Here is a 25,772-nt window from a genome sequence, read left to right as displayed (position 1 = left end):
CCCACTGTACCAGAGAGGAAGATCCCTGGGACATATCCAGAGCTGTTGTCTGAAGAGCCTTGGGGAGGGACAGATGCCATCTGAAATAGCACAGGAGTCGTCAGAGGCAAGCATGTTTGTGCAAGGAAGGCAGCCTTGTCAAGGGGTGAAGAAGGTTCCTCAAGGATGAACTTGGAGGAGGAGGCCTCTGACAGCAAGAGAGCCAAGTACACAAACCTAATAGGCGAGGGCAGCAGCCGAGAATGGCATGCACATATACTCATTGAAGTTCACTGCTGAGGCTTTGCTTCCAAGTCCCTCTGCAGAGCTTTAAAGCTTCTCTGTATCATAGGAATGCAAAGGAAAAGAGCCATCATTACCATCACAGACATCAAGATGGCTGTGGATCAAAAAGCATGATCCATGAACCACACTCTTGGATTCAAGCTGGGGCCTGATCTCCTCCAACTGAACTGCCTGGGTACAGTATTTTGATGCTGGAAAAATAGTCAGTGACCACATGGTTACATCACTGATGATGTGTCTTTGTGCACCACCAGACGTGAGAGAGACCAGACCAGGCCTCATTAAAATGAGACTGAGTCTGTTTGTACCTATCCTGCAACATGCTGTGCTGGTAAGGAAAATACTAACATTGACAAACAGGGTAGATTTGAAGATGAGGAAAATACCAACAAGTTGTGGTACATGCTCTAGACTTGCAATGAAAAGAGAGGTACAGTTCAAAAAGCTGAGGTATTTAAAGTATTCTCGCATAAGGCAAAAATGCCTACAGATTTTGCACAGACATTCATCGTCATAGATGGTGTGTAATACAAGCTTTGACACAAATACTTAAACACCAAAATACAGAAAAAAGGAAAAAGAAGGGCCTGTACTCAGACCAAGAGGTGAAACAATTGACCTGCCCCTCACCTCTGAAGGTGGAGGACCTGTACTGACTAAACACTTGTGGAATCATTACTGCTGTCTGAAGTACAGCAAGTACAAAAGACAAACTCTTGATTTTACTTCTGTCCCAGCCGCTGTCTGGACTGAGTTTGGCTGAATATAGCCTTGTCCAGACGTCTAATCTGTAACATTGCCGGCTTCATTTATCTGTTAAAGTAATGGCCTTTTGGCCTTTCAAACATAGGCCTCCATTAGGGAGATGTTCCATAATGACTGTTCGAACATGAAAGGACTATAATGGCTCGAGCTGCAATACTCATGTGATATTTAGAATCTGACACACAAGATAAAGGTCCTTTTTTCATCCTTACCACAGTGGCAGTAAATCTGGAGAGCTGTGGTGAGTTGGAAAAGAATGATATTAAGAAAGAGGAGTATTCTCTAGTCAAAAGGAACAACTCTGGGGCAGAATCGCACTGCTCATCAGCGTCACACTTGGCGCAGGCAGCCAAGCAAATCAAGCAAGAGGCCCTGTTTTGACGCCAGTAGATGTGGTAGGGAACGGTGGGACAATGACAGATGCAGACAAAAGGCTGATATTGGCAGTATTTAATTACAATAAAGGTCATTCTATTGTTCAAGTACTAATCGGCAAACGCATGCATGGAGTTGCATGAGCAGCCAGGTGAATCTCTCTGGTGAGTATAACAGCGTTTAGAGGAAGAAGAAGAAGAAGAAGAAATACTTAATAAGCAGTGCCCAGGAAGCAAACTGGCGCCTCTCCAACTTCCAGTCCACACTCCACACTTGGTCCACATGTTGACTTGAACCTGCAACCCCCGGGTTCCCAAGCCAAGTCCCTATGGACTGAGCTTCTGCCGCCCCTTTATTCTAATCATCTTTTTCTTTTTTGAAGATATACTGGACCCTCAGATCAAAAGTTATCCAGGCCTTCTTACGCTGCTGATGAATAGGCTGGCTAGCTACTTAGCTGTTGGACTGCGAGAGCGACGAAGAACATGGTAAGGAAGCAAAGGGGGAATTCATATCTTAAGCCGTGATAGTTCATGTAGGTTATGTAATCTCCTGTCTTATTACAGGAGATTAATTTGTGTGTGTTTTTCCGTTAATCACATTTGATCAGCCGGTTGCACACACAGCCTCTCTCCAAATGGGCACCATGCTGTTTTGCTGCACGTTCTTGAAGTGGCTGCGCCTGTAGTGGCGTGTCTCAAGCCCAAGTTGTAAAGTGGGATCACACTTCAAGTATTTTTTGGTGAAGCAGGTAAAAGATAAGAGGGTGTGCAATAAATCAGACATTTCCTGTTCTCATTTCGCATCTCCATCGCACTTAAGCTGTTTTAATGGCGACTGAAAAGGTAGGATGTCTGTTTTGTACATCGTATTTCGACTGACTAAGAGGAAGGTGGTTTTTTTTGTGATCCTGTTTAAAACATGGTTATATCTGTGTTCACGAACTGTGTTGTGTAATGTATTAGTAATGTAGTCCCGGCCACATGCTGTACTTTGTATCCCCTAGAGCGGGCTACAGAATCTGTTCTGTTTATGCGTGTGGGTGTTTGTTTGTTTAGTATGGTGTGTGTGTATGTGTGTGTGCAGTGGAGGAACTCAAAGCTGGATGTCATACTGGTGGAACCGTTAGAGCCCTCTTTAACTAGACTCCTTCAGCCGTCAATCACTCACACTGGCACCGGTGTCAGATGTAACCTTTCTACCAAAATCCATTTCGGTATTCAGACAGGAAGCTTCTCATGACTTTGATGGTTGGACTTAAAAAAAATAAGCAAATTCAAACAAGCCGGAGTAGTCTGTTCGCTCCTACTTGAATCTCTCTCTTTAATGCTGCTGCGGCTGGATGTTGTTGACCTTGTCTAAGGTCACTCAGCAGTTTGGAGCCATGTGCAGTGGGCTTGTTGTGTGTGGCAGAGAGATAGCAGCAGAAAGATCTTGGGGGAAAACAGTGTTAAATCGCACAGCCATGGGATGACCATGGGGTTTGGTAGCTGTAGCGTAAATGATAACTTTGCTACTGACAGATTTTTCTTTCACCCTATAAAAGGGATGCTGCATCCATATATTCATATTTGCCTTCTTCTATTGATATCGCCTTTCCTGTGAGGGATATCTTTTTCAGAACGTGCTGCTTGTTTGTGCTCTGTTAAAGGGGCAGTTTGGAGAAGCAGGCGGGAGTCCAACACCAAAGCTAAAAAATATACTGGAAGTATTTTCCCTGCTTTACCTTTTCTACAGATTACCCATTTCGATTGGCAAGCCATTACCAGCGTCAGTAACCCATCTATGCGTTAGTCAATGCCACCAGACTCCATTGACAAAAACAGCAATTTTAGCTCACTGAACAAAGGAGCCGTTTCTCTACCGCTGCTTCGATCAGTTCGCTAGTTTGTGTTATTGTTTGACTTTGGTTAATCTGAGCTAACTTTTTCAAATGTCAAAGTCACACAATAACACAAACAAACTAACGAACCAAGGCAGCGGTACACCAGCAGCTCCTGTGTTCAGCTGTGTTAAATCGCTGTTTTTCTCAGTGGAATCTGGCTTTAAAGAGAGCAATATAACGGCTTCATTTTCCCATTGTAAATCATTGTCTGACATTAAGGTAAAGCAGTGGAAGTATTGTAAATATAGCGTACACTTAAACTGATACTTTTTAGGTTGCTAAAATACATTTTGGTGCTGGCCCCCATCCACAGCAGTACACTGCTTAGCTTCCATTTCAGACTCCAGCCTGCTTCTCCAAACTAGGTGCGTGCCGACCGACATCTACCATCCATAATATACTGTCTATGGATAGGTATCTCATAGAACCAAATTTTAAAAAAATCTGAACCATCCCTTTAATGCAACATAAAAAGAACTGACTAACTGTTGATCAATGCCTGCAAGATTTTCCAATACAAATTTTGAAGTGGTAGCTGTTAGTTTCCCGTGTGCCTCTGAGCTGAACAAAGACCACATCAACCACAGCATCCAAGTACCAACCTGCGGTCCCAAGCACCTGACGGAGGATTGCACAGAACAGAAGTCCTGGAGAGGAAGATGGGAGCATAGCAGAGCAGAGAAGCAGAGTGGTCTATAGGCTTGACAATGCAAACTGCGAGGCAGTGCACTGAAAGTGGGGGCATGCCGGCTCACCCCTACTGTATGTAATATGCTGACTATGGATGAGTACACTATACAACCCCACTTAAAATCTGAACTATTCCTTTAACTCGACTGAACACACACTTTAATTAGTTTTGATGCAGATTTTAAAAAGAGGTTTTCTGCTTCCTCTCTTTTTCATCTTGCTTTATGACGCTGCCTTTTTCTTTCCATTCAGTGACACACAACCCCCCCCCCCTTCTCCTCCTTACCTCCTGCAGCCGCTGGATGTGTTCTCGGCAGGTTTCTAAGTCGCTGTCACCAGAAACCACGATCAGTCCCAGAGGAATGGCTGGAGATACAGAGGAACAAGACAATTATCCAACAGCACTTTGATATCTACTTATACAGCGGTGCTCAACTCTGGCCCTCAGGACCCTGTGAGTACTGCTAGTTTTAATTCTGGTCATATAGCAGCAACAGACCTGGGACTCCACATGAATCTAATTAAACATGTAGCATAGACAAGCAGCAGCACGGTGGTTGCTGAGGACCAGAACCTGGAACCACCGACAGAAACTTCTCAACTGATATTAAAACTGGCTATGCTCAGTTATTTAGGGTACAAAGATGGGAGAATATATGCTGTAAATTATACTGATGTGTTTGCTGAGAGCATCCTCTTTGTGACAGAGAGAAACAGCTTATAGGGAAGGTCAGAACGGGAGCTGTTTAAAGTCCTCCAGAGCAAATTACAAGCCAAGGGGGATTTAATGTTGTGTGTTAAGGGGTTGTGGTGTAGCTTTGGAGCCACATGTCAGGATGTCAGGGCTGTGTTCACCACAGATACACCACTTGGGGACCAGAATAACTGTGTCTGGACTGTATGGGTTGCTTGTGTCAAGACACACAAATCAGTCCCCTTTACACAGAGGTGGTGCTATAGAGTTGCAGGGCTTTATAAACATTAACTGCATTAACATGTCAATAACAATCATTTACGGTCTGTGTGGCTGATCTCGTCCCCTGCTAAGAACGTAAGGAGCTCCCATACCTCATTGTTTTCCCAATTTGTGGACATTCTCAGCCGCTATTAGTTTTCTTTGAGTTAGCTGCTAACTGCTATCAGTTACGTCACACCTGGGGCTGGGTTATTCATTTTAAATCTAATCTAAACCGACATTCAGAACCTCTTACCGACGTATTCTTGCCCATGTCGGTAATTTTATTTTTGCTTTTTAAATTCCGTCTTTCCCTTCTTTGTGTGTTCATGTTCTGTCCCCTTAAAAATGAACTACTGGGGCACCCGATGCCTCAGTGCATGGGGACTCAGTGGGTCCAATGTATGGGGGCAGTGTCCTTGCCGAGGCGGCCCTTTGCTGCATGTCGTCCCCTCTCTCTCACCCCTTTTCACGCTTAATACTGTCCTATCAACTAAAGGCAAAAAGCCCTCCCCCCAAAAAAAATAACCTTTAAAAATGTACTACTGCGTGTGTAGTCACGTGACTCCGCCTGTCCAGTCCGCAACCTGGGAGCAACTTGGAGGTGAACTCAAACACAGAGCCAACTGAGCAACTTAGAGAAATTTGAGTCCTTTGTTAGGACACATTTTGGCTTTTGTGAAGAAAACGAAATCAAATGTAAAAACTGCAGAAAAAATGTTTCAGCAACCAAAGGTAATACCACCAATCTGTTTCAGCACGTGGCGCACAATCATGTTATCGAACATGAACAGTTTATGGCTAAAAATGGAGGTCATATTTGTACAGGTGTCGCTGCACAATAGAACAGTGCACCACCACTCAAGAGTCTGATGAATCGTCCTGCAGGTCTTTTGCAGTCAAACAGGGGCTTTGATTTGCCTTTCTAACAATCCTATGAGCAGCTCTTTCTGAAAGTTGTCCCTTGTTGGGACAAGGTTTCAGGAGTCAGAGTATTTATAAAGCTTTGAAATTTGCATCACCTGGCCTTTCCTAATGGTGACTGTGGACAAGCAAGAGTCCCAACAAGCTAATTAAGGTCTGAGACCCTGGTAAAAGTTGTCTGAGAGCTCAAATGTCTTGGGGTGCCCAAACTTTTGCATGTTGCTCCTTTCCTTTTTTTTCACTCTACAATTGTACAAAACCAAAATAATACAATAATTTTTTAATAAGCTTATATTTAACTTCATGCCTTTTGGAGATCAGTTCATCTTCTACTCACTTATCTATTCACAGCAAACAAAATCTAACCCAAGCTTTCGCATGCCACTGCATATTGATGCATAAAAGGCACAAGTCGGTGCATAGAAATTCACCAGAAAGCATAAAATTAAGCGTTTGATGCTCAGAATTTTCTGGCAGAGGACAGCCAAACCCTCGATTCATATGTGTCGATTCTAAACCTACACCCTTGGCTCTGTATCACAGTGAATAAAAGAACATAGACACATAGACTGTGCAGCAGTTGTCTTCTATTCAGTGATGAAACAAAGACCAATTGGAAGTTACTTCAAAGTAACCCTGGTTCTATAAACGCGTGTATAGCCCACTGTTGATCAATATCAAGAAGAAAATATGGAAGACTATAATTAAAGCATGATACAGACTAATCATTTGTGCCACGTTTGTCTCATGTTGAGATGGTGAAGCCCAGTATTTAAGAACGACATCAATATTGGACATCTCCACAAATGACAGTTTATACCCAGTGCCAGAACTCCGTGCCAAGTTAACGTTGATGTTTTTATGTCCTTAAATGAGCCTGACCAAGCTGGCTCGTCATCAGTAAGCCGACATAGGTCGTTGAAACAAGACTGCTCCCTGAGGCAGCGCAGGCCAACCGCCAGCTGCACCAACACAACACTGCTGGCTGAACATCACACAGCTCGTTGTGCTGAAAGAGCTGTCAAACCCAGCGAGGAGCTCCTGAACCCACACACACACACACACCTCTCATTGATACTAAATGTCTCAGTGTGGAAGACAAAGACAGCAGTGGGAGCAAGCAGTAGTAACTTCACTATGAGAAGCTGTGTCTCAAACCGGATTCTTCTGTACTTGCTGTTTTGACTGCGTAAGTCATTCACACTAAGAAGTATGGCAAAATGCAGTGTACTACGTGTCTACGTACGGTGCATGTAAAATTATACAAGGTACACTTCCAGTGAAATGTGATCCCATCAGCTCCTTTAAGTTGCTCGCTATAATTTAGTCCTTTTGTGCATCTTCTTACATTGTTGGCTGCTGCTTTATAATCGTCCACGTTTCCGGATGGTTCTGGTAATCCATGGTTTCTGGGTGTGGGATTAATTAACTGTCCACAAATCTCAACCCCTACAAGGCAGCCAAATGGTCGCTACTCCTGAACACGAGCAGCGCCTTTCTGCAGCCACCTCTGAACGGCGTACAGCAGTGATCCACAGCAGGAACAGGACAGCACCGCATATTCCCACCATCACGCCAGTCCTTACTCATCGTAAATCTCCTCTCCTTTCACCACAGTCCTAGTTCCTAGTTGAGTTCCTCATCCTGATAGGTGACTCACAGCTACACGCCACCACCATCCAAAGCCAGCCAAAAAAAAAAACACTACCAAGACTTGCAGAATACATATAACAGCATAAATTCTGCCCAATTTAGTGAAGCAGACAAGAGGCAACTGGAAGCGACCGCGTCTACGTCATCATACTATAACAGTCAAAATGTGAAAGGTGAAACATTGGACACTTCTCACCCTCAATGGTCACTTAGTGGTGCCCGAATGAAGCTTTATGAACCACCAGTTGTATTTGCTGAACCCACTAGATGGCGCTCTTGGTGTAATGAAAAAGGCTCAAGGGATGGCAATGCAGTTTGGTTTCATCAAGTAATGGCCAAATGAAGCTTAATGAACCTTTGTTTTTTGGGTCCACTCTGGCACTCTTTGTTCAACAAAGGGTTGAAACCAAACTGCATTGCCATCCCTTGAGCCTTTTTCATTACACCAAGAGCGCCATCTAGTGGGTTCAGCAAATACAACTGGTGCTTCATGAAGCTTCGTTTGGACATCACTAGTCACCATGTTGCCTACGTAGTGAAAGGGCTGGACCAAAAACACATCAAACTTGTGACATGTCAGCCCATTTTTGACATTGACGTTACAATCTAGGGGCGTAGTTACGTTTGGTGTTTATGCATGTTAAATTGTCTTCTTCACTGTAAAAGTTTCTATATTAAATTTGTGGTCAGATGCTTGACAAGCTGCTATTCGCAAGATGCAGCAGCTATTATTATCTCAGTATCAGCCGTGAGTATTCATAATGTGCCGTGAAAGCACGTTCTAAGCTGATAATAAACAGATACAGAAGAAGACAAGCGAGCAAACAAGCAGATATAACAAGCATATATTTTGGCAAGTAGCAATCGTTGTCATAGGTTGTAGGGATGAACCAATCCGATAATGTGGAGCGAATATCGGCTCCGATATCATCAAAATAGTGGGATCGAGTATCAGAAAATGCAACCTATACCTGAGGCGATCCTTTCCCTTTAAATCTATTGCGACATGAGCTACGTCATACGTCATGGAGCGAAGGAGAGAATCTGCTGTGTGGAGGTATTTCACACTATTTCAACTGTTGTTGCACAATTGTTTATTTTTGTTAACAATAAATAGTTCATCATTGCATTAATCTGTTTCATCTTGTTTCATTTTATCTTAGGAAAGAACTGTGTAGTCATCAGCGCCTGATGCCTCTAGACTTTTCTGTTCTACATGTAAATGTACATGTATATAGCTTTTAAGGTCAACCATGGTATCGGATCGGTATCGGGTATCGGCTGATACTCAAAGCCACAGCATTGGGATCGGTATCGGATCTGTGCATTTCTGATAGGTTGGCAATTTACTGTCAGAAGAAAAGCTGTCAAATCTTATGACTGTCATTTCCGGAAAGTTTGGGTTCGGGGCAAGGGTTAGGGTTAGAATTCTGGGTTGGGTTTAGAGTTGACGATGTCTGATTTGAGACAACACTGTCCTCTCAAAATTTGCGCACTACGCAACTAAGTTCGTAGAGTACACAGTGTACTACAAGTAAGTACACTAACAAAAATTAGTTAGTTACATTCTCACTCTGACCTCATCACAAAATCAACGTTTGGTCATGGACTTTCAATGTCGAGAAATGACGTGGCATTTCAACATAAACGCACCTCATTCATACAACAACGCAAATTGACATTTTTTAGTCCTTTGTCGCCTTTGTCCAAATGCACATGGTTGGGTTTAGGAAAAAACTATCAGAGTTCAGTTTCACAATTTTATGGGAAGTGAACAGCGGCCTCCTGGATGAAAGTCGGTGTTTGTTGGACCCATCCACCACCCCTCTCATCGACCCTACTTAGACTTCTGCCGCCTTGTTGTCCCACTGTGTTACCCTCTGACACTGCCAGGTGCAGTTTAACATAACAGCAACAGGCTGCATATCATGCTCATGTGAAAGGATGGCTTTCTTCGTCGGTTCTGACGCCAGAAGTCACTGAACAACTTCTGGATTACAATGACTCTGGAGTGAGCCTGTCCACTTTTTATAATTCATTACTCTTCAAACATTCCATGACAGGAAGAGAGCAGAGAGGTTTATTATCAAAGTGCATGTTGAAACAATCACCACACCAAACACTGATTCAAATTCCAGCTACTGCATTCATTTTCATCGACTCTCCTTCAGCATGTGCTTTTTTTTCTTAACTGACCTTTTCAAGTGGCAGCCAAGTAGAAATTAATTGGTTGTTGTGTATGGTGATGCACTGTTTTGTAATGACAGCTCATAGAAATACAAGCACAGTTCAGGATTTTGGTACAAGACGACACGACGTGGAAAATGTAAATTGGACCGAGCAATTTCCAGACACACTGTATATATTAGAGCTGAGACAACAACTTGATTATTTGATTAGTCAATTAGTCGCGCAGCAGAAAATTAATTGCCAACCATTTTAATGACTGATTAATTAGGTCACAGAAAGCCAGATATTCTCCAGTTCCAACTCATCACATGTGAGGGTGTAGAGTTTCTTTTTTTGTGTGTGTTTTACGTCGTTATTAACGGAGTAGCTTTGGGTTTGAGACAGGTGTTAGAGAAAAGTGCATTAAAACAGTGTATTTACTTATGTACTGAGGGAATAGTTGGACTGATAACCCACTCAAGAAGCCTTGTTTTGTTTGCAATGTTTTATTTCAAAGCAAGTAGTGTGATAAGAAATTGAAATTGGTGGAATAAATCAGTTGAAAGACTTGAATTTAAAAAATAGCAGAAGCTCTCTGAGGCCCCTCTCACCCCTTGAAGGCACAAATTGGCTCAGAATTCATCTCTAAATGCAATAAAATTAAATTAAAAAAATCGCGGCTCAAAAAAAAGAAAGGAAACTGACTTTGTAGAAAAAGCAAAAAAAAAATAAAAAAAATTCAAAATTCAAAGGTGCATGAGAGAGACATGGATCAAGAGTGGAGGGGTGGCCCACGGAGACTGCTGATGTATAGTGCCCAGAATTCGGTGCTACACCCCTGTTCCTATTCATACCAGCCGCGACGACGTCGCAACAGTATTTGATCGGAATTTTGAATCGACTCTCAGACAATAGCTCTCACATAATGTCATACAGAACCTGCATGGATGATACGTGTGCAGTTCTGAAAGGTCATCCAAATCTTTATTACACAAATCTATATTCAATCCATGTTCAGGATGGAACACAGGGCGACAGAGAGAGATGATATAACAGCAGTGCCTCGGAGTACGGAGCATATTTTTACCCATCTCCCCCCAAGTGTGACACATCCACAAGTTGAGACCAGTGATTGATTTGCATAATGAGAAAACAACTCAAACTTCAGAGAGCGAGAACAAAGGACGAGGTATGAGAATTATGAAAATGATCCAGAACTGATAGAAATAATACTTTGGGATTGAACTGGAAAAAAACATGTGATTATGAGTTATTAATAGTCTCACATGTGTGCAGTTAGTACATACAAATCATGCGCAAAACACAGAAACAAAAAGAAACATGTCACATTTACACCAATATAAATAGAGTATCATAAAGCGTGCTGTTTACTATATGTAAAAGGTAACAGCGCCACCCTGTGTCCAAACTCTGAACTGGCATGAACTCACTGACTGCATTCAAGTGTGTGTTTGTGTGCAGCACAGCCAGCTGAGTGTAATTGTTCCTAATGAGAGAGACACACAGACAGAGCTTTCCCTCTCCATGTTCCCGAAACATAAGTGAACGCCGCTCACTGTCTGTGTGTGCAGCATGTTCTGTACACACGGCAGAGATGAAGAGTGGCTGTGATGTAGGATGAAGAGTCAGCTGACAGTGATCTCGTTGACCTTCACATCAGCGCTCCACCTTCAAAATCATCAAGCAGGTTTATTCCCACTTGAGCCTGAAGATGCTGCCATCACTCAGGTCCACCAACCTGCAGCTTCTTGACCCTGTGTAACTCCTTGGTAGACATTTTGTCTACATACTGACGGGAAATGGGTGGAAATGTGATCTTATATAACCACTTCGTCTCCAGAAAAAATAGGGATTTAAAGCTGGTGTAGACAGTTTTATTTTGATAACATAGCGTATTTTAATTTGAGTGGATTGAGGGAAACTGGCTCTGTTTCCAGGCTTTAGAAAATCTAGCCTGTGACAGGAGACTGTGACCAATCACAGGTCATTTCAGAGAGAAGGTGTTCCTATAAAAATGTAGATGTGTGTGCAATCTAGCATTGGCAACACTACACTGCCAAGCAACCCAAAAACAGGGATGGACCTATCAAAACAAGAGTCTAAAAGAGAGTCTGACAAGAAACGAACAAAACGTGTCGATATCGGTGAAGCGTTTCAGAGATGGAGAGAAAATGCTAATGTTAGCGAGAGCCTCGAGCCCAGTGTGTCCTCCACCTCACTCCCCACAGCTACAGACACAGCTCCGTACTGACTTTTCCACTGCTCTCGCTTGGTTGCGTCAGCACATGATCTAGTCGCACCTTTTTTTTTTTGCTGCAAAAACAACCAGTGTTTCCACTGGTAACGTTCTCTCGTAATAGTAGTTACAGGGAGTGAAGGGAGTGAGATGACACCTAAACACAGCGACAAATGTGACCAGGTTATCACAACCCAGTGAGGATACAAACATTTAAACACCAGACACCAGACTAAACTCCAGGGCAAGCTTTCTAATCCGCCCAAACTCCCCACTGGGTCAGCAAACTTTCTGTTGCTGCCTTGACACAGGGGTTTGCACCGGCCAAAGGGTTGCCTTTTCCAGATTTCCCCCTTCCCCAGCTTTAAATTTAAATTTTTTGGTTGTTTGCTAATGATTCCCTCGTTATTCCTTCACACAACACACAACTTCATTTGACTGTTTGATCTGCAAATCATCCGAGGTACAGTCAAAGCTGGACGAGATGATTAAAACTAATATTCGCCAATATTTTTCAACCTACATACATGTCCTCATTTTTGTGTTCTGAATATTAAACCAGCTGAAGGCCATAACTCCCACACACTTTGTCCAACTCTATCAAATATTGGTACATATATTCCCCTGTGTGTGTGTCTACAAATATGCTGCTTGGAAAGATACGTCTGTTTTTTATTTATTTTGATTATATTTGCTAATCTTTTTGGCTATAGACGATAACGGATGTATATATGGATACAGGTGTGTGTGTTCCTTACATGCTTGCCGTAGTTTGTCCTTGTCATAGTGTAGAGCCTCGTAGTCGGTCATGCTGATCCTGCTGACCCTGATCCTCAGCCTCTCTGGGACTGGCTGCTGACTGTGACACAAACAGGACCAGACAGCTTTTAACAGAAGTCGTTATTACAAGGTGTCAGAATGCTGTGCACCGTGGCCACAGGGCTGGAGAAAGCTACTGGCTGAGGTCGTGTTTAACTGTGTGTGACTTACTCATTGAGGTGTGGCAGCGACGTCCGCCGTTTGGTTTTCTGCACCATGTTTGCCTGGTTTCTGAGGCTGATGTGGATGACAGAGGGAGCCAGTCTGCACGGCTCACCGTCCACCTGACAACAATACAGATCAATCACAGAAGCAGGTTATTACCCAGACTACTTCCGTGCATGTTTAGCTGCATCAACAGTACAAGAATGTGGTTATTACTGGGCAGCTGCTCACTGTGAAGAATCTGGATGATTGGTTCTATAAACATGCTTGGAGTTCATTGTAGCAGTACAGTAACGTGTGTATGTACAGTCTGTACCTGTACTGGGAGAGGCTTTGTAGTGGTGAGGGTCACTTCTCTGCACTGGTTCAACCTCTCGCCATGACCTCCAACCTGCAGCGTAGCCTACACACACACACACACATACATTTCACTTCGTAATTGGTCATTACTCCAGCCATGACCCTTGTGGTATGGGATTCTCAGATGGATCATTATGGCTTTTTAACTCATGATGTCTGTATGTATCGTGACATTTAAGAGTCCGGCATCCTCTTGAATTGGATTGAATACACCTTATTTTGAACATTTTTTTTTAGCAACGCCAGATCGTTTTGTTTATTCCTCATGAGAACATGTGAGGAATGAACAGGAACTGCTTCCTGTACCTATCATCACAAATAGTACTACACTGCGTATCATGGTTGACACCCCAGGAAAGATTATTTTTATACTCATTTTAATAAAGTGAGACACTCTGCTGGCTGCTGGTCTCCCTGCCCTGGTTACCATGGCTACCACAACACAATGAGCTACATACCAGTGAGGTCATGGTGAATCCAATAACCTCGATGTATCCATCATCATGGCGTTGAGGCTCAAAGTCGTGATGGTCACTGGGGTTTCCCCAAGGTGTAGTGCCGGCACAGTATCTGAGGAACACAGCACACACACACACACACCACGTTGTCATGACCATCACTTCTGTCAGAGACATTCAGGTCAAGAAACTGAAAATTTATTTAAAAAACAAAAAGGTTATATAGTTGGAGTTGATGGTAAATCCACACATGATGAAGATTCTGCAGGAAGCACATTAGAACCCCCGAAACAACAGAGCCACTGCAATCCGAAATCCTGAACCTATGCAACATACATGCTGCAATTCCCTTTGAAGGCTGGCAAAGCCCCTCTCAGCTGAGATACAGCTCAAACAGAATATCTCTCATAAACATGCAGTAAGACACTGATAGAATCCCGATTCAAAGGAACTCCTCTGAACTAAATGTGCCTCGCCTATGTGACACAGCTGCAGGTTGATTCGTGTCACCAATTCAGTATCTGACCAAATGTCTTCACTTGTGTTTTTGAGTTATGACCTTTAATAATGACCAGGAAAGTGTTTTTGCCAAACTCTTTAATGTCACAGTGATGTTGACCTTTGAGCTTTTGGACATAATATCTCACCACTTCATTATTACATCCTATTAGACATTTGTGTGAAATTCGGACTCCATGTTTTAATCAGTCTATCATGGAGTCCAGATGGATGTTTGTGCCAAACTTGAGGAAATTCCCTCAAGGCATTGTTGAGATATTGTGTTCAAGAGAATAAGAAGGATGCAAGGTCTCAGTGACCTTAACCTTTGACCAACAAATACAAATCAGTTCATTACTGAGTCAAAGGAGATGTTTGTGCCAAATTGGAAAAAGTTCTCTCAAGGTGTTCTTGCGATATCATGTTCCTGAGAGCGGAACGGACAGATACCAATATCACAATGCCACCAGACATAGCTGTTGCCGATGCAAACCCATAAAAAACACATTATCCCTTAATTTGTATTATTAAAGTTAGGCTAATATTTAAAATAATCAAAATTATTTTCCAAGGGTTTCCTCCGCATGTTTGTGTGTACAGAAGACTAGGGCCAAAAAAACATCATTGTAACATCCTAAATTTTGGGGTTCATGTATAACAAAGTTGATATGACTCTAGAATGTGTGTCTTCCAACTCTGCGAGAAGTTTTGTGGTTATTAACTTCTGTTTTAGTACGCAACTATGACGAAGTGTGAGTGTTGTTTATTAAAGTTTAACTTATTTTTACTCTGATGTCTCGAGCCCTGGTCAAACTTTCTGGTGGATTGTCTGAATGGATTGTAAGACACTCGTATTTAATGTCTAAAGTCAGGCTGTGCTTCTTTAGAAAAAATGTGATCACTAGAAGAGATACTAACTGAAAGAAGTCAAAGGGCCCTATTTAGATGGTCTAAAACACAAAGCGCCAGGCGTGCGGTGCATGGGTGTGTCCCAGTCAGTCCCAGTAAAAGGGTTGGACTTACTCTGTGAATTAGTCATGGGTGTGTTTTGGGCGTATCATTTAATAAGCCAATCAGAGTGTCACCTCTCATTCCCTCTAAAAGAGGCGTGATTGGAGCGCATGGCGGAGAGCTAGTTAGATGGCGGGCCTACCAACTGGAAAGAGTGAGCGCTTTACAGCTGAGGAGACGGATCTCCTCGTGTGGGAGGTGAAGGCCCGTCAGAACCAGATCTACGGGGACAGCAGACAGGCACCCAAGCTCCCCGAGGTAAAGCAGGCGTGGGATCACTAATACAAGAAAGATCTTACTAAATATCTGTGGAATATTATTCAAACCTGTTTTCATCATATAACAGAGCACAGCTGTCAGGACTGCCACGGAGCTCCCCAAGGTGCTGATCCTGCAGCTAGGACCTGTTCAGCGTTTTCTCCCCCACCCACGTTTGTTAATTGTTTTCACATGTTTCCTAGAGCTGTGTTCTGCCTCTTATTTGCATGTGTGTCCTCTCTACACTCAGATAACGATATAATAATATAATATAATGTAGCCTAGTATAACATATTAAATAAATGCAATGTGTGGGCTTTGGTTTTCAATCAAAAAAATGATTGATTGGTCAGATAATTTCACAATTTCATTTGTCATTATTACAAATTATGATGATCATTATTACTGTGATTAGATCAGGGTGTGAAAATGACAACTGCGCCTGCATCTAAATAGCAATGACACTTGCGACATGGATTATGCGCCCTCCGCTGTCCGCTTTAGACCATCTAAATAGGGCCCAAAGTCAACCACTGAACACAAAGTTCAGTACAAGTACAAAGGTCTATTAGCTGTAGACATAATAAAGTAGTATCAGTAACAGTAGTCGTGTTAGTTATATTACCTGGGGATGTTGAGAAAGACCAGACACTGCAGCTTCAAGTCCTGAACCTTTGATGTTAAATCTGTCCCGTCACACTGGAGAAAGACAAAGAGAGACTTGAGTTTTAATCTCCTTCATTTAAACTAGTTACCTAGTAAGGGCGCTGAAGCGCACGCAACCCCCCGAACCCCTTCATCCAACCTTTGTATGAAATCTGCGAGAGAACCAGACCTTTGCTAACAAGGGGTCTATGGTCAAAAAAGTCCCATCCCAGTTCCTACTGACCCAGCCCTCCAAGCCTAGGTACATACCGAACACCTCTCTGCTCCACTTTAGTCCTCCCAGTAGCTGTGGGACCTCCAACTCCTTCCAAACCCCACACAACAAACCCCCACTGTTACTCAAGTTTACTTTTGCTGATGACACCCTTTGATAAATCTGAAATGGACCCACCACTGCCTGAAGGTCCTGTTCATATTAACCAGCACTGACACATCATGCCTTAAAATCCAACTCCGGTCACACCCCACCTTAGGCCTTCCTATGTAACAAGGCTAACAGAGGCTCAGTGGCAAGAGCACATACTTGCACTGACAATGGAAAGTCTTGCTGAATCCTTCTTCCCCAAAGACACTGGTCTACATAGTTCCCCAGAGACCTGAACCAGACATGAGGCCCTGGCAGAGAGTTTCTTGAACCCAGCAATGAACCGCTCCCTGAACCCAAATGCATGTAAAGCCTTAAAGATGTGTTCAAGGCCTTGTCCTGATCCAAAATAAGGAGCCCAAAGATGATGCTAAAAGATGCTGTCATAAGTTGTCATACATTGAACGACCTGGTACACAGTAAGCCTGGTGACAAAATAGAATTGTCTCTAGGTGTCTCCTCAACTGATCTACAAGGCTCTTGGAAAAATAAAATCAACACAAATCATTTAGATCCCCTTTCTTTGGCTGCAGTGTCAAGACTTTTCTGCATCAAGTAGCAGCCACCCTACATAAAGGCACTCACGCATCGCCTCATACCAGTCTGGGTCCAGTACTGACCAGAAGCTTTTATAAAAATCTGCTGGCAGCCCTTTCACCCCTGGATAACATCAATCTGCACAGCCACCTTGGAGCACTTTCTCTTGGAGAATGGGCTTTGGGTTTTTTGCTCCTCAAGTTGTTCTTTGACTGCTTGTATGATACCCTCCAAGATTTGTATTGCTTTTGATGCTCCTATTGGTACCATGACTAATGATGTGGGTTCCCCTGCAGCAAACCCAAAGTCTACCTCATCTGCAACATCACTGTGTTTCTTACAAATAAATAACACTAAAACTAGAGTGCAGAATAATTTTGCATATAAATGGATGAATTTGCACAATGCTGATTAAGCTTATCAACACCAAGGAAAGCTTGGTATATCGGAATGCTAGTGTTAGGAGTTTGTTGCAACTTAACAGTCTGAAATAAAGATTTTTTTTTTTTTAAAAAGACAGGCCGGGATAGACCATGGTGATGGAGCAGCAACTAGGAGTATGGTGGAAGCAATGGCTGAATATCCTGGGAAGTATCCAACAAAAGTTTCTGGAGTGGATGCTCCAGATGTCTCCCCTTCTGTTCATAAGAAGGTATGTTGAGTAGTGGTCAGAAACGTGTTTTTGCCTAGCATTGTCACAGTAAAGCTGACCGTTAACCTTTTGGATATGTAACATCATTACTTCATCATTATATCCTATTAGACGTTTGTGTGAAATTTTGTCATAGATAGCCAATGAATTCTTGAGATATGGCCAAAAACATGATTTGTGAGGTCACAGTGACCTTGCCCTTTAACCTTCAACCACCAAATTGTAATCAATTGATCGTTAAGTCCAAGTGGACATTTGTGCCAAAAGAAGATATTGCGTTCACAAGAACAAGATGGATGCAAGGTCACAATGAAATTGACCTTTGACCACCAAATTCTCATCAGTTCATTGTTGAGTCCAAGTGGATGTTTGTGCCAAATTCAAAAAGATTTACTCACGGTGTTCTTGAGATACCGCGTTCAAGAAAATGCAACGGACGAGGTCATAGTCGCCTTGACCTTTTGTCTATGATCGTGTTAGTCAAGTAAATGTTTGTGCCAAATTTGAAGAAATCACTCAAGGTGTTTTTGACATATCACATTCATGAGAATAGGACAGATGCAAGGTCACTCTGGCCTTGACCTTTGACCACAAAAGTCTACTCAGTTTATTGCTGAACCCAAGTGGACGTTTGTGCCAAATTTGAAGAAATTGCTCAAGGTGTTCTTCGGATATCGTGTTCATGAGAATGGGACAGACGGTCAGACAGCACAGAGGCATGAAAAGACTTGAAGAGAGCATGCCCGAGGGGAGATGCAGCAAGCTCACCTTAAGGCAGACAGTATACGCATGCATCAACAGTGTTTGTGTAATTACTCTAACTGCCAGAGGGGGGAGACAAAATTTCTGCACTCCAGCTTTAACATTTTCCTCTTTTACATAATCCACTAACACTAACTGGTTTTTTTCCTGCTCTCTGCTGTCATTTATATTAAGTGACCCAATTCTTAAATCCTCCGTAAGACAAGAGAAGAAGAAAAACAGAGAAAGAGAGACAACCACAAGCCCAACAGGCCAATGTTAAACTCCAGGCACACTCAATATGAGAGAGAGATAGACAGACTCTGTATTGTATACAAATGACTGACTGCTTGATTGACAGCTACTCACCACCACTTTGATGTGCTTAGACAGGTCTTTGGAGCTTCCCATCAGGAAATCTGAGAACGCTGTCTGTATGAGAGACACAGACGGACAGACAGAGAGACAGACAGACAGGTAAGCAGGATTGTCTCCGAGGAGCTCACTGTGCAACCCACAACAGGATGGAGCTACCTCCTGCTGCCCCCGGCAGTCAGAGAAAGTGTTCAGTCCTCATCACTGCAAAGTTGTTTTCTCTCACCACACTTCAACACAGCAGCCTGACCTGAGTAACCTCATGTTGGCCACATAAAAGGACCTGAGGGCCAACATCAGATGTTTATGACACAGCAGCTGGTGTGACCTCAGACTTCAAACTATATTACTTCAAAGAACAACAGAAGGCCCAGGAACATTTCAGCTGTTATGACCAACCATATTAACAGTTGATGCATTTTTTAAGTCAAATGAATCGTTACAAATGTCTTTAATAGTTTCTGTGATCAAAACTGATTAAACTGCTTGTTCATCAACATGCTCATTGTCTAATTCCTCCCAAGAAAAATATCTGTGACGGCTTTTCAGACATAAATTTTCCATAGATTTCAGCAATCTGGCATTGTCATAAGGCTGCTATGTGCATGTGCTTGGCCCAGCACGCTGTCACCAAAAAATGACCACATACATCGACTGTGAAAGCAGCTTATTACACCCATGCTTACATTTATTGTAAGGCAGCACCCTCTAGTGGCCGTAGTAACTGTTACTGGAGCAGAAGAAGAAGTGGCATAAAAAGCATAGGCATAAAAGCGCCAGTCGTCGCATTGTTGTATAACAAATATTGAAGAAACCGCCACAGGGTGGGCAGTTAGAGGTGGACTGGTCAAAAAAACACAGGACTTCCACCCAGGAGAGTGTCATTTCCTATAGATTCTTTACAATAAAAGTCCCACGTTATTTTGCTTTGTAAAAACTTTACACGAAACAGTAAGATAAAGCAGATATCTAAAGTAAAAACAGGACGCAGGAGAGAAACTCCAAACCACAGAGATTCGGTTAGAAGCTATAAAAGTACTGAGAGCCGAACACACAGAGACTTTTAAAAACGCCTTTCTCTCTGGTCTCCTGCAGACAGAGGTGAAGAAAGTCTTGCAACACACAGGGCTTGTTTAAGGGGAAGAAGTGGGGTCTGCTGTGGTCGCTTGAGGGCGGGTGGCCCGGCTTTTGAACCTACTCTGGAGAAGGTCCATGTCTGGTGAAGCGTGTCTAAACCGATAATAGAAACACAAATTGGCGCAGCATGGCTTGAGTTGACGTGGCCGCAAGTGACAGCGGAAAAGACCCATAAATGTATCTGCAAATGTAGGTGGGGCATGGATTACCAGAGGGAAATAGGGAGTAAAACAAAGTTGAATGAACATGATTCTCAACTCACCAACTCAGAATCCCAAAAACCGTTTAAGCTAAGCACTACAATAGAGGAACATTTTTCATTTTAGTGACAGTGATGAACATATTGATGAAATTATTTAATTTGACAAACAGTTGAAATACTGGGAGTGGATGACAATTAATCGCAGAGCAAATGAAGCGTCCTGCTACTCAGGGTAAAATAATGATAATTGCTCTTAGTGTTTGAGAACTGCAACAGTGTTTCTGAAAACAGGTTGAAAAAAAACAGACAAAATAGTGTCTTAAAGTGTGCAAATAATAAAATAATACAGAACAAAGACAACAACTAATCCCTCTGTGTAAATGGACACAGCACAGCTGGTGGCCGCTCACAGTAAACAGGGACTAACATTTGCATTCATTACTGAAACTCCTTCTCTGCTGCATGTGCCGGCCTCCTGCTGCGATGCTTTGTGACCTCGAGACATTTAATAACGTAACTACCAACAACAAAATCTGCCCACACACTCAAATATTTCACCTAAACGTCTCTTCCGAACATATTACATTATCTGGTCTTGAACACAACGTTAAGTGAAGACTGAACAGTAGAGAAACATTAACACACTGATGTTAAACATGGACGTGCACTCACCCCAGCATAGAACATCTTATTCCGAAAACGACTGTTAAACTTCTCTGGGTTGGCCTCTGAAACAATGACACACAGAGACAGGAAATCAACACAAGATTTTACATATATGGAGCAAATTTAATGGCAAAGCAAAGTGTTCATAAATTACTAATGTTGCAGTGCACATTAATATTGATGTGAGCTTCTTACACAGTATATTGTGTGATAACACTTGTCATTGTTCTGTGCATTAATATGAACGTACCTCTTGACTCGTGGAACTCTAGAGTCACATGGGCATCAAATCCAAGACTGAAGTAATTGTTGAAAACATCTAGAGGAAGCTGAGAGAGCATATGCACAAACATGAACCCACAACAGTCACATTCGAGGCAGTGCTAGACCAGCATTACTCTTTAACAATTGATCTATCTCTGTTTTATTGGACGTAAAGTGACAGTCTCGCTCAATACTGGACCCATTTCACGGTGGCTAAACTTGCATCGGCACTTCACACCATTGTCCTTTTTCCAGCCTCGCCACACCCGAAATTAAATGCACTTTTGACATCTCGACACCTTTCTTCACCACTGATGCAAAGAGTGTTGCCGTGTGTCGTGTGTGATGAAGAATAGATGAGGAAGGACTCGTTGTTGAGGTCAAGAAATGTCCCAAGCTAAAGGACCCACAATCCCGTCATCATAAAGACAATGGCCGAAAAGATACTTCCCAGTGAGTTTCAGAATCCAGCTCAGAGTATCTGGATATGATACGTTAATTTGCTAGTGTGTGTATGTGCACTGACCTTATCAGTTTGTTGTTCGTCCAGTTCGGCCCCTGCACTTTGGTTTGGTTCAACCTGTAGGTTCCATCTGTCTAGCTGGACGACAGCTCCATCCTCAACATGGGACAGGATCTTGGACAGAGGTTCGTCTGTATAGCCCTGGAAACAGATTTTAACTTTGAGGTGACGAAATCACTTCAGGAAAAAAGTGCTGAAACAGATGGTATTCCATTTTGAAGAAACTCTGCTGAGATTATATAGACGGTGTGAACCATCTGTATGTTAGTTTGGACTTAATCCAAGCTCACACACAGATTAGTGACAAATGAAAGGAAGAAACTGAGCAAATGCAGACACTTCAGTACAGCATATAAGGGCTCACTGAATATTGAACTAGGAATGAGCCAGCAGTTGCTCAGATTGCCAACAGCAAGTAATTGAACTATCTGTATTTACCCACACAGTTTAGATGTACAAATGTGTTTGTCAGTGTTTGTGCTCACCCCTCCCCAGTTAAGAGTCCTGGCAAGGTCATTTCCTGTCCCAAGTGGTAACACGGCAACCGGAGGTTGAGGGTTTAATGCAAGTTCATCGAGACAGGACAGGATCCAGCCCACCTGGTTTCACACAGACAGACATGCAGTTACAGAGACAAGGATGTGTGCCTCCAACCAACCATCCATCCATCACTCTTGAACAGGAAGTTTTGGTATCCCTCAGAAAAGACGCCTCAGCTGGATACCTGATTCACATTTGCGGTGCTCCTCAGGGTTTGATTCTTGGTCACCTTCTGTTTTTCAATTCTACATTACCACTGGCTCATATTATCAGATAACATCATACATTTTTATGCTGATGACATAACCATACACTACTCCTTATATCCAGACAATATTAGTGGAATATCTTTTTTAAAATCAGAGTTTGCATGTGTGTGTTCCTCACCGTGCCGTCTCCTCCACAGGCCAAGATCCTCAGGTTATGGACTTTACGATACAGCTCCAGGCTACAAGATTGACTGTGGTTATTGATTGATCTAGCCAAACAAGTCCGACAGCACCAGTAGATGTTCACTATTGATAGTGTGTGTTTTAGAGAGACCTACCCTTCCTTTGGTCCTCCCTGGCTCAGGTCAAACACCTGTCTGGGGTTCAGATACCACATGAAGGACTGCAGGATCTTGGTGCCCTGTTAGAAAGAGAAACCAATGGACGTTTGGAGATAGATACATAGTAAGACACTGACTAAACTGGATGACATGTTGATGGTTTACCGACTAATTCACTTGATTGAGCCACTTGTTGGGCTGACTGTGTTGCTCATGAATACCTGGTTTCCTCCACTCTTGGGGTTGACAAACACCAGCAGTGGTTTCATCAATGGTGAAGGAATGGGTCTGATTATAAATGGCTTCCACTGCCGTCCTTCCTGTCAGAGAAGAAGAAGATGAACTACTCAGATCCTCCATAACAGATTTGTCCAAGACGGCACTTATCTAAGGCTGGTGTTCCTAAACATTTAAGACATATTACCCTTTCGGTAGCTCTCTGAAGACTTTATTTGACAAAAACAAACACAAATTTACCACAAATCATGTCCCTAAGACATACCTTAAATCTGGTTCTATCCTTAAATGGTATGTTTTAACCTGGACCCTATTTTCCTATCGTCAAACCCACCAGACTGCATTTAGAAAAAGAGCGAATCTAGTGTGTATAGAGCCGACATATTTTCACATGTAACTGGGTGAATTAAGGGTTTATTTCAACCAGAATAGAAAGACGAACCAAGATGGCTTTTGTGAGTTTGGGTCTGGTGGGTTTGCTGATACGGATTTCGGGGCTGTTTCTGGTTAAACAAAAAGGATCTTACTCTTTAGCAAAAAGGTCTATGTCTATAGGGATCCTTTCCGGAGATGGCACAGACAGAAATACAGTGATAGATTTTTCCTCTGCAAGCTAAGAACTGACCTCTGCTCCTTTCTTGCTGCTTTTCCTCTTGAATGATGTTCTCTTCTTCTTCTTACTCGACTTCATAGATGACTGTGAGAGACACAAACCAGAGTCAGACCAACGCAGGTTGATCTCACGGAGAGCAGAAAGGAAGATATGAAGCAGCTTGTTCTCATAATGAAGGAAAGGCTGGTTTCCTTCATGAGTCATAAAGGATGACAAAGTGTATCCTATATGAAAATACTGGACGAGTGAACTCTTAACATACAAATACCATATACTCAGGACAAGCCTTCGAACACCCTTGAGCTGTTATATCAGTAAAAACAGACAAACCATTCAATAGAATAGAGTGGTTGTAATCTGTTTGCTGCTCCTTAAAAATTTTGCTTCAGTGAACGTTTCACCTCATGGATCCATCTTCTGTGTACTAACCGCAGGGTAAGTGTCTGCACTAATGATACGCCATCTGATCATTTTGCACCGTCTCTCGGAACTCATCAAAGTTGCCCTCAATGTCCCCTTTTATTTGCAGTAACCCTGTTCCTCCCTTTTATTCCATGGAGCTTTCTGGGAGGGTATAGATTTTCAGGTATCTCTTTACACAGATCTCTGGTTACAAGCTGAATCTTAAGAAAATAAATCGTTTTCCCTTTAGCAAAACTGCAACACAGCTGCAGCAGTCAAACCTGCCTTTCTACATAAGCACAATCAGGGTTCAGATATCTTGGGGTTAGCATTTCTTGCAAACTTCTCAAACAGAGTCAGACTGTCAGACATGGAATAACCTCCATTTGACTCTAACTGCAGAATTAGTGTCGTAAAATGGACTATTTTACCGAAGTTAAATGGCTATTTGAGCTCATGTATGTTCTGACATTTACTTGTTTTATTATTTTCGGTGTAGAGTCATAGATTGTTTGGAGTGGGCAGGTGGTGATTGAATAAAATTGCTTTAGGAAAAAAAAAGATTGACAGTAGTGACCTGATGGCGTCGGACTCGGATGATCCATGTGGGCGGAACTATAAGGGCAGCGTGAGCTCCTATTGGACAAGCCTCTTCAATTTGCTGCAGCATGAAGCAGGACACCTTGTTGTGGTACTAAAGAGGGAAATACAGCAATATTAGACATGTATTTATTGAGCACTGTATAATATAACGCTGTACAAAAGATGTCAGCTTAAATTAAGTCTAATGTCTGTCTTGTTCCAGCATGTAACTCCATTTTCCAGACATACTCACAGCCTGCTTGCACCAGGAGCAGCTGATGGCCACGATCTCCTTACTGTGGAAAGTAAACTTCTGCTGGAAGCCCTGCACAGAACAACAGGAGTAGAAATTATAGGTGTAGACATAGTTGTAGCTGTTGCTATCAGGGTTGGAAATTAACTTTTTATCCACCTACAACTGTGGCTAGTGGATTCTAAGATCTACCAGCCACTCAATTAGGGATTAGCATTGGGGTTTTTTTTAGTCTGAGTGGGCGGAAGTTCGCTGCATAGATCAGCCTGAAGTCCCGCCCTACCACCTCCGGTTGTGTAGCAGTTTTCAACACATCCTTTACTAACTTTTGCGGTGTTTGATCTTGTGGGGATGTACCCATTTTTCTGCCATGGTTCGCGTCCTGTAGGCAATATTTTTGTGGCCGTGTTACACCAAAACCTGTTTCCCCCCAGCAATATTTTTGCGAGTGCACCGTTGCTGTGATTGGTTGAAAGAAATAAAAAAAACCGAGGTGTTTTTTTTCTCCAATCTTAAAGTGAGAATCGGCGCAGCCAGACCTTTCTTTTCTTGAGAAAGGTCTGGTGAGCGAGACTAGGGTTTTTTGGTTGGTGGGTAAAGCAGATTTAGCAGCTACTTGCATATTTTACCACCATTTGGCTGGTCACTGGTGCTAATTTCCAACCGTGGTTTGGTTGTAGTAAAAGTTCAGTTTTTCAGTAAGTACATTTTGTTTTAATGGTTTTAAGTCTGTTTTATGCTAGCAAAAATTAGCATAAGCATTATCACAGTTAACCACAAAGGTAACCATGATAGCAGCTAGCGTTAGGATTAGAAGCTAGTTCAACCCTCTGGTCACTTCTGTCTCCAAAAATCCAAGATGGCACCACCTAAAATGCTCCAAACTCAAGGTTTCAAAGGGAGTCCACAAACCAGTGGGTGACGTAATGGTGACTACATCC

The 25,772-nt window shown here is 42.6% G+C and overlaps 1 protein-coding gene across 5 annotated transcripts in view; it reads right to left on the bottom strand.

The window, feature by feature from the left end:
- The window catches only part of LOC126401690 (diacylglycerol kinase zeta-like), a 149,422-nt gene that overhangs the window by 67,092 nt on the left and 56,558 nt on the right, over positions 1-25,772 (bottom strand). For all 5 annotated transcript variants that reach the window (XM_050063099.1, XM_050063098.1, XM_050063095.1 and 2 more), the window contains 17 exons: positions 24,832-24,903; positions 24,574-24,690; positions 23,607-23,678; positions 22,966-23,064; positions 22,742-22,824; positions 22,582-22,642; positions 22,140-22,253; positions 21,658-21,795; positions 21,118-21,196; positions 20,874-20,929; positions 18,857-18,919; positions 16,153-16,226; positions 13,761-13,872; positions 13,259-13,345; positions 12,949-13,061; positions 12,717-12,817; positions 4,287-4,366 (listed from right to left, as the gene is read on the bottom strand). In XM_050063099.1, coding sequence (XP_049919056.1) covers positions 4,287-4,366; positions 12,717-12,817; positions 12,949-13,061; positions 13,259-13,345; positions 13,761-13,872; positions 16,153-16,226; positions 18,857-18,919; positions 20,874-20,929; positions 21,118-21,196; positions 21,658-21,795; positions 22,140-22,253; positions 22,582-22,642; positions 22,742-22,824; positions 22,966-23,064; positions 23,607-23,678; positions 24,574-24,690; positions 24,832-24,903 — 1,521 coding nt within the window. The remainder of the gene's footprint in view (positions 1-4,286; positions 4,367-12,716; positions 12,818-12,948; positions 13,062-13,258; positions 13,346-13,760; positions 13,873-16,152; positions 16,227-18,856; positions 18,920-20,873; positions 20,930-21,117; positions 21,197-21,657; positions 21,796-22,139; positions 22,254-22,581; positions 22,643-22,741; positions 22,825-22,965; positions 23,065-23,606; positions 23,679-24,573; positions 24,691-24,831; positions 24,904-25,772) is intronic.

This window comes from Epinephelus moara, chromosome 15 (assembly GCF_006386435.1).
Source record: "Epinephelus moara isolate mb chromosome 15, YSFRI_EMoa_1.0, whole genome shotgun sequence".
Lineage (NCBI taxonomy): Eukaryota > Metazoa > Chordata > Actinopteri > Perciformes > Serranidae > Epinephelus > Epinephelus moara.
The sequence above is the reverse complement of the archived record's forward strand: the minus strand, read 5'-3'. Positions and strand labels throughout refer to the sequence as shown.